This window comes from Cebus imitator, unplaced genomic scaffold, assembly GCF_001604975.1.
Source record: "Cebus imitator isolate Cc_AM_T3 unplaced genomic scaffold, Cebus_imitator-1.0 Scaffold214, whole genome shotgun sequence".
Classification (NCBI taxonomy): Eukaryota; Metazoa; Chordata; class Mammalia; order Primates; family Cebidae; genus Cebus; species Cebus imitator.
In genome coordinates, this window is record NW_016107529.1 from 1,862,594 (window position 1) to 1,872,639 (window position 10,046).

Below are 10,046 nucleotides of genomic sequence, written 5' to 3' on the forward strand. Positions count from 1 at the left end.
TGCTGCCTTGTCTCTCTTGTTAGATCCATAAGAAATGCAGTTTCTAAGCATCCTTGCTAACATTTGATACTATCTATATTGTTTATTTTAGCCATTTAAAAATATATGTTTTTGTGTATATGTGTCCAACTGCATTCACCTGCAGTAGATATCTCGTTGTCCCAACACCCTTCGTAGAAAAGTCTTTTTTTCCCATTTCATTGTCTCAGCACATTTATCAAAAATCAGTTGACTGTAAGTGTGAGCATTTATTTCTGGACTCTCAGTTCTATTTCATTGATTTATATGTCTCTCTTTATACCAGTACCATACTGTGTTGATTATTATAGCTTTGTAGTAAATTTAAATATCAGAAAGTGTGTGCTTCAAGTTTTGTTCTTTTTCAAGATTACTTGGACTATCATAGTTTTACACTTTACATTTCTGTGTTTGGTCCATTTTAGTTTTTTTTTTCTTTTTAGACAGAATTTTCCTCTTCTTGCCCAGGCTGCAGTGCAGTGGCACTATTTTGGCTCACTGAAACCTCTGCCTCCCCGGTTCAAGCAATTCTCCTGCCTCAGCCTCCTGAGTAACTGGGATTACAGGTGTCTGCCACCACACCTGGATAATTTTTGTATTTTTAGTAGAGATGGGGTTTTACCACATTGGCCAGACTGGTCTTGAACTCCTGACCTCAGGTGACCTGTCCACCTTGGCCTCCCAAAGTGCTAGATTACAGGCATGAGCCACCGTGCCCTGTCATTAATTTTTTTGTGTAAAGAGTGAGGCTTAGGTCAAGGTTCATTTTTGGCGGTACCCATGTCTAATTGTTCCGGTATTATTTGTTGAAAAAGTAAACAAATTGAATTGCTTTTGCTTTGCATCTGTGAATTTCTTTTGCAATTCTTCTCCCATCTATGGCAGTTGCTCCTCCTCCTCTCTCCATTTTAGTCAGTGGTAAGAGCTACTGTAGACGTCTTCTCTCTTATAAAGGGCTTGTCACTTTCTGGAGTTAGGTTTTTTGTTTTATTTTTAAAATATGATTATTGGTTGGCTTGGTGGCTCACATCTGTAAATCCAGCACTGTGAGAAGCTAAAGTGGGAAGATCATTTGAGCCCAGGAGTTTGAGATCAGCCTGGGCAACAAAGCAAGACATTGTCTCTAACCAAAAGAAAAAAGACAAAGAGAGAAAGGAAGAAATATTTTTTAGAAAGATCCATATTGCTTGTGTCATTAGAGTGATAGCAATGGTCTTTTACAACTTTCTACATTTAAATCTAAAATAAACAATGATTGGCCATGGATTGCTGGCCAGTAGAAATTGTCATTTTCTGGCTAGTATATAGAAATGATCCCACTGCTGCCCCACTGCTAAATGCTTTGGCTGACACCACCCATTGGAAGGTAGTGACCCGTGGTCAAAGAGCACTTTGGTGCCCCCAGCAAAGTGAATTCCCAACCTCGAGCCAGAGAACAAAGTCAGGGCCTAATACAAGTCCCCCAGAGTTAGAGCACATAGTGTAGGAATAGGGAGCTGAGGATTGGCTCCTTAAAATATTCCAGAAATGAAGCCAGTTGTCTGAATCCACCTTATACCACAATCAAACCCTCAAGGTCATCAAATAGGAGAAAAGGAAAAAATATCCAAAGGTCAGCAACCTCAAAGATTGATGGTAGATAAACCCACAAGGATGAGAAAGAATCAGTGCAAAAATCTTGACAATTCAAAAAGCCAGAGTACCTTCTTTCCTCCAAATGACCACATCAGCTCTCCAGCAAAGATTCTGAACCAGGCTGAGATGGCTTAAATGACAGAAATAGAATTCAGAATATGAATAGGAATGAAGATTATTGAGCTACAGAAGTGCACTGAAACTCTGTGCAAGGAAGCTAAAAATCTTGTTAAAACAGCCAGGCACAGTGGCGCATGCCTGTAGTCCCAGCTACTTGGGAGTCTGAGGTGGGAGGATCCCTTGAGCCCAGGAGTTCTGGGCTGAAGTGCGTTATGCTGATGGGTGCCCACACTGTTTGGCATCAATATGGTGACCTCCTGGGAGCAGGAGACCACCAGGTTGCCTAAGGAGGGGTGAGAACAAACCAGATCAAAACTCCCCCGCTGATCAGTAGTGGGATTGCGCCTGTGAATAGCCACTGCACTCCAGCCTGGGCAACATAGTGAGACATCATCTCTAATAATAATAAAACATGATAAAACAATGCAGGAGCTGACAGACAGAATAGCCAGTGTAGAAAAGAGCATCACCAGCCTGATAGAGCTGAAAAACACATTACATGAATTTTATAATGCAATTACAAGTATTAATAGAATAGACCAAGTGGAGGAAAGAATCTCAGTGCTTGAAGATGGGCTTTCTGAAATTAGACAGTCAAACAAGAATAGAGAAGAAAGAATGAAAAGGAATGAATAAAACTTCTGAGAAATATGGGATTATGTAAAGAGATCTAAGCTACAACTCATTGGTATCCCTGAGAGAGATGAGGAGAATGGAACCAATGTGGAAAACAGATTTCAGGATATCATCCATCTCTTTCAGGGAAATACGGGAACTCCAGTAAGATACTTCACAAGAATAGCATTCTTGAGACACATGATCATTAGATTCTCCAAGGTCAAAATGAAAGAAAAAATGTTAAAGGCAGCTAGAGAGAAAGATCAAGCCACCTACAAAGGGAAGCCCGTCAGATTAACAGCAGACCTCTCGAAAGAAACCCTATAAGCCAGTTGAGATTGGGGGCCAATAGTCACCATTTTTAAAGATAAGAAATTGAACCCGGAATTTCATATCTGAACAAATTAAGCTTCAAAAGTGAAGGAGAAATAATATCCTTTCAGACAAGCAAATGCTGAGAGAATTCATTACCACCACATCTGCCTTACAAGATCTCCTGGAGGAAGTAGGAAAGGAAAGACCCTTGCCAGCCACCACAAAAACACTGAAATATACAGACCAGTGACACTGTAAAGCAACCACATAAGCAAGTCTGCAAAATAACAAGCTAACATAATGATGACAGGATCAAATCCATACATATCAATACTAACCATGAATGCAACTGGGCTAAATGCCTCAATTAAAAGACATAGTAGCAAGACAGAAAAATAAGCAAGATTCATTAATATTCTGTCTTCAAGAGACCCATCTCACATGCAATGATACACATAGGCTCAAAATAAAGGGATGATGAAAAATCTACCAAGCAAATGGAAAACAGAAAAATCAGGGGTTGCAATCCTAGTTTCAGACAAAACAGACTTCAAACCAACAAAGATCAAAAAAAAGACAAAGAAAGGCATTACATAACAGTAAAGGGTTCAATTCAACAAGATCTTCTATCCTAAATATCTATGCACCCAACACAGGAGCACCCAGATTCATAAAGCAAGCTCTTAGAGACCTTCAAAGAGACTTAGACTCCCACACAATAATAGTGGGAGACTTTTATACCCCACTGACAATATTAGACAGATCACTGAGACAGAAAATTAACAAAGATATTCAGGACCTGAACTCAGCACTGGATCAAATGGACCTGATAGACGTCTGTAGAACTCTTCATCCCAAAACAACAGAATATGTATTCTTCTCATTGCCACATGGCACATACTCTAAAATTGATTGCATAATCAGAAGTAAAACACTCTGGCTGGGCACAGTGGCTCACGCCTATAATTTTAGCAATTTGGGAGGCCAAGGCAGGCAGATCAGCTGATGTCAGGAGTTCAAGACCAGCTGGCCACATGATGAAACCCCATCTCTACTAAAAATACAAAAATTAGCCAGGCATGGTGGCATGTGCCTGTAATCCCAGCTACTCAGGAGGCTGAGGCAGGAGAATCACTTGAACCTGGGAGGCAGAGGTTGCAGTGAGCTGAGATGGCACCACTGCACTCCAGTCAGGATGACAGAGTAAGACTCTGTCTCAAAAAAAAAAAAATGCAAAAGGACAGAAATCATAACAATCTGTCTCTCAGACCACAGCACAAATTAGAAACCAATACTAAGAAGTTCACTCAAAACCATACAATTACATAGAAATTGAATAACCTGCTCCTGAATGACTTTTGGATAAACAATGAAATTAAGGCAGAAATCAAGAAGTTCTTTGAAACTAATGAGAACAAAGGCACAACATACCAGAATCTCTGGGAGACAGCTAAGGCAGTGTCAAAAGGGAAACTTACAGCTCTAAATGCCCCCATCAACAAGTTAGAAAGATCTCAAGTTAACAACCTACCATCAAACTAAAAGAACTAGAGAATGAAGAGCAAATAAATCCCAAAGCTAGCAGAAGACAAGACATAACCGGAATCAGAGCTGAACTGAAGGAGAGTGAGACACAAAAAAACATTCAAAAGATCAACGAATCCAGGAGCTGGTTTTCTGGAAAAAAGTAATAAAATATACCACTAGCTAGACTAATATAAAAGAAAAGAGACTATTCAAATAAACACAATCAGAAATGACAGGGGGGATATTACCACTGACCCATGGAAATACAAACAATCATCAGAGAATATTATGGACACCTCTATGCACATAAACTAGAAAATATAGAAGAAATGGATAAATTTCTGGACACATACACCTTCCAGAGACTGAGCCAGGAAGAAATTTAATCACTAAACAGACCAATAATAAGTTCTGAACTTCAGTCAATGATAAATAGCCTACCAACCAGAAAAAGCCCAGGACCAAATGGATTCATAGTTGAATTCTACCAGATGTGCAAAGAAGAGCTAGTACCATTCCTGCTGAAACTATTCCAAAAAATTAAGGAGGGGTGACTCCTCCCTAACTCATTCTATGAGGGCAGCATCATCCTGATACCAAAACCTGGCAGAGACACAAAGCAAAAAGAAAACTTCAGGCCTATATCCTTGATGAACATTGATGCAAAAATCCTCAACAAAATCCTGGCAAACCAAATCCAGCAGCACATGAGAAAGCTTATTCACTACAATCAGGTAAGCTTTATTCCTGGGGTGCAAGGTTGGTTCAACATACACAAATCAATAAATGTGATTCATCACATAAACAGAACTTATTATTGGTCTGTTCAGTCATTAAATTTCTTCCTGGTTCAGTGTTTTTTTGTTTGTTTTTGTTTTTTGTTTTGTTTTAGAGATAGGGTTTTATTATGTTGCCCAGGCTGGTCTTGAACTCCTGGGTGCAATGGTTCTACCCATCTTGGCCTCTCAAAGTGCTAGGATTACAGGTGTGAACCACTGCACCCAGCCATATGCTTGAGATTTGAAATTGCGGGTTTTAAAAAACAATGTTTGGGTGAATATTCTGGTAGCTGAATGTTTATACAAAACCAAAATTATTTACTTGACATAATAAATTTCTAGAAGTGGATTTATTAAGTTTCACTGCAAAAATTTCCACCTATGTACATGTAGCAGTATATTAAGAATGTCCATTTGTCATTCCCTTATTTTGGGTCAAATTTTAATCAGTCTGGGGACTTAATCTTTGGTTCCCAGAGCAGTAATATCAGCATTACCTAGGTGAGCCTGTTAGAAATGCAGACTCTTATACCCCATCCCATATCTACTGAGTCAGAATCTGCATTTTAACAAACTCCCAGGGTAATCTAATAGCACATCAAAGTCTGAGAAGCAATGTTCTAAGGTAATTTATACAGGAGTCACAGAATAAATTGGTCTTAAATCTAGCCAAGGTAAGCCCAGGAAGCCCATACTGGCATTTGTTAATTAAGGTGCAAGTGACAAAGAATTAGTTGATTTTGTAAGAAGTGCTGGTTGGGTGCAGTGGCTCATGCCTGTAATCCCAGCACTTTGGGAGGCTATGGTGGGAGGATCACTTGAGCCCAGGAGTTTGAGACCAGCCTGGGCAACAAAGTGAGACCCCCATCTGTACAAAATGCTTAAAAAATTAACCAGGCATGGTGGCATGCACCTGTTGTTCCAGCTACTCAGGAGGCTGAGGCAGGAGAATCACTTGGGCCCAAGAGGTTGAGGCTCCAGTGAGCCATGATCATGCCACTGCATCCCAGCCTGGGTGACAGAATGAGACCCTGTCTCAAAAACAAAGGCGCTTATACTAACAAAATGCATATAAGTATTCTAAATTAGCTTTTCTGGGAGACAGGAAAATGCAGATAAGCACAGAGCACTGACACATTTTCTCCCAGAACATAAGATCTGATGCTGTTATCTCTCCAACTTCATCTTCAACCACTCCATCCCAAACACTCCATGCCTTAGCCTATTGTTTATCTAGTGATATAAGAAAAACCTGAATTAGAATCACCTGCAGAATGTGTTACAATGCATACTCCCAAGCCCACTTCCAGAGAATCTGTTTCAGTAGGGTCTGATATTATCATCAAGAATTGGAATTTTTACAGGCACACCAGGTAATTATAATGCCCTAAAGTTCAAGAACTACTACACCACTACACTTCCCAGAACATATCTGGAATGTATTGTTTAAGCAATGTTTTATTTGCTATGGAAGAATATTCCCAAATCAGGCATGGTGGCATGCACCTGTAGTCCAGCTACTCAGGAGGCTGAGACAGGGAGATTGCTTGAGCCCAGGAGGTCAAGGCTGCAGTGAGCTATGATAATGCCACTGCACTCCAGACTGGGTGACAGAGCAAGACCTTGTCTCTAAGAAAAAAAAAAATTCCCATTTTTACAAAGACTTTCAACCAGAATTCACTTTTTTGTTATTATTGTTGTTAGATCATTAAATAAGTCTAGAAATTCTAATTATTTTTAGCCCTCTCTAGTTCTGACCAAGTTGCTGAGGATGGAGAGAACAAATCCTATTCAAACTATTATTCCTTATCCTGGAGACTGCCTTTTTGGATCAATCCAAATTTATTTCAGATGACACTTCAACACTTTTTCTTTTCTCTTAATATATTTTGGTGAAAGAAATTCATACTGTGGAAAGAAACATTTTCCATTAAAAATTATAATGTTAAAATTTATTACTCTCATATAAAATATGTTATATCAAAAGTATTCTGATTTTAAAATATAAATAACTTTTTTTAATGTAGGAGGAGCAAAGAAAAAAGAAAGCAGCACATACAAAAGGTATTTTTTCTCAATAATTTGTTGGAAGAAATCTTAATAAACTTTAGCAATTCACATCTTGAAGAATCAAGAGACTATCCTAAATGTCATCTAAGTATCTTAAGGGTATGAAAATGTAAAGGAAGCATTAATTTATTAGTATGTAAAAGGGCATAATTTTTTTAGAAAAATGAAACTTGCAGTATTATATCTTAAACTAAAATGTAAAGTTTTAATTTTTATCTCTTATTTGTACACAAAGATATCATAGTCAATGTTATATAGTAATGCTTGTGGATAAAAAGATACTGCATATTACATCTTAGTGCCTCAAAACATTACCTTCTACATATTTTTTTCTTTTTGTTTCTTTTTCCTTCTACATAATTTTAGAGATGCTGAATAGAAAATCTAACAAGATATTTTACAGAGCTTTTAAAATGTGGAAAATATGAAAAGTTAATATGTTTAGACCTTTAGTGGCTCACGCCTGTAATCCCAGCACTTTGGGAGGCTGAGACAGGTGAATCACTTGAGGCCAGAAGTTCAAGACCAGCCTGGCCAATATGGTGAAACTCCCATCTCCACTAAAAATACAAAAATTAGCTGGGTACGGTGGCACAGGCCTGTAATCCCAGCTACTTGGGAGGCTGAGGCTGGAGAATCACTTGAACCCAGGAGGCGAAGGCTGCAGTGAGCTGAGACCATGCCACTGTACACCAGCCTGGGTGACATAGTGAGACTCTGTCTCAAAAAATAAAGTTAATATGTTTGCAAGAATGGCCTTATACAGAATTTTTTTTAAAAAGTTAATATGTAAAATGTTATAAAAGGTATTATAGAATATTGTATAGATATAATATTTTCTAAAACAGCATATTTTAATGGCAAATGTGCAACCTAAATACTATAATGGAAAAAGCGTGAGACAAAGTAATGAAAATCTAGGCTAAAATCTATTTTGTATCTGATTTGTAATGGTTCATTTATCTAAGTCTGTTTATTCTTTTCGTGAAGTGGTGCTAATAATAACTACCTTGAAGAATTATTAAGAGCATAAATAACATATAGAAGTATATCCAAATGCTTTGTAAATTGAAAGTCACTACAGGAAGGTTTGTTACTATTATTGGTGTTAAGCCAATTCATCTGCCCTTCCCAATGCAGACCAAGTATTTTCTAATACTTGCTTAAGGAGGCATGTACTTATCTTTTTTGATGTTTAGTTGTCCTTATTTTAAAATGAAACAAATTAGTTATAAATACCTTTGCTCCAAATAGATACTATGTATCTTACAAGGGATTTTTGCTTGGTTTTGAGTTGTAAATATTAGTAGTTATTGCTTTTCTTTTTTTTTAATTTTCTTTTTTTCATATATGTAGTAGTTATTTCTACAATCATAAATAAATGATTCTTTCTCAGAAAGTTGAATTTGTAATTTAATATTTACAAAAATTGAATATGTGAAAAATGTCACTTTATTAATTATACCAGTATTTTTAAAATTTATTTTTAAAACAAAGCAGTCTTTTCTGATTTTAAAGAACATTTTGAAGCATGTCTAGCCTAATTAGTCTTTTTCTGCTTGAGTATGTTAACTTCATTTAGAATAGACTTTTCTATTCTTGATTATCATGAAAATATTGCTAATTCCTAATTACATGTAACACTGTGTGGATGATGATAGCAACTCAGAATTTCTTTATAGCATTATTCTGCCCATTCTAACATTGTCCTTATAATTAAGAGTTGGCTCGTGAATATGTAATATTCATAACAAATCTATCTTTTTACAGCAATTAAAGATCATTCTAAAGATGAGTCCCGCCTTGCAACAAAAAAAGTCATTTGTGATCCCTCTGAGAGATCCCCAACAAATCGCAGCAGTGTTACATTAAGCTTATCAACATTGCCATCTGATTCTTATTACAGTCAAAGTATAGAAGCAGCTGATGACTGGTTTTCTGATGATTCTCTAGTGAAAAGGAACTCGTCAATGCCTTCTCTCGGGGAACCTCTAATGGAAAAAGTATATTCATACTTGTCAACCATTTCACTAGAAGAGGGTACTGAAAATGTACTAAATGACACTTTGTGATTATCAAAAAGATGACCACATTAAGGGAAAATGTTCATGAAGAAACAGAGGTTGAAATACAAAACCTTCAACATAATACTGAATGATTTCTTTCTTTTGAAACCTTGTATGCACTGGAATCAAGTAAAGCTGAAACTGAATTATCAGCTTCTGAGTCTCTTAACATGTCCATGCTAATATTACTTTTTTTTGTTCTTTACCATAGAGTGGCTCTACTTCTCTTGCTGGTTCTTATTTCTAGAAACAAAATTAGGAAGAACTAGAGTGATGTCATGAACATTAAGCTTAACTTACTGTATCTCATCCAAAGACACACTAAGTGGTATGAATGTATTTTAACAAATAGGATAAAAACATTTAAAAATCTTCATCACAAAAATTATATATATCTATGTATAGATGTATACATTTTTTTCTTTTGTTATTTATTTTTAATTGTACTTTAAGTTCTGGGGTACATGAGCAGATCTTGCAGGATTGTTGCATAGATACACACATGCCATGGTAATTTGCTGTCTCCATCCCCCCTCACCTACATCAGGCATTTCTCCCAGTGTTATCCCTCCCCAACCTCCCTGCTGTCCCTCCCCTGGGCCCCATCCCCCAACATACTCCACTGTTGATGTTTTCCTCCCTGTGCCCATATGTTCTAATTGTTCAACACCCACCGATGAGTGAGAACATGTGGTGTGTGGTTTTCTGTCAGTTCGCTGAGAATTATGGTTTCCAGCTTCATACATGTCCCTACAAAGGGCATGAACTCATCGTTTTTTATGACTGCATAGTATTGCATGGTGTATATGTGCCACATTTTCTTTGTCCAGTCTATCATTGATGGGCACTTGGGTTGGTTCCAGGTCTTTGCTATTGCAAACAATGCCACAATGAACAT

General features: G+C 37.4%; 1 protein-coding gene across 1 annotated transcript in view; it reads left to right on the plus strand.

Annotated features, from left to right (window-relative positions):
* CUNH1orf185 (chromosome unknown C1orf185 homolog) overlaps positions 1 to 9,228 on the plus strand; it is a 41,256-nt gene extending 32,028 nt beyond the window's left edge. Inside the window, exons 4-5 of the mRNA XM_037745793.1 lie at positions 7,040 to 7,076; positions 8,853 to 9,228. Of these exons, the coding sequence (XP_037601721.1) occupies positions 7,040 to 7,076; positions 8,853 to 9,154 (339 nt within the window). The 3' untranslated portion in view covers positions 9,155 to 9,228. The remainder of the gene's footprint in view (positions 1 to 7,039; positions 7,077 to 8,852) is intronic.
* Positions 9,229 to 10,046: the final 818 nt, after the last annotated feature.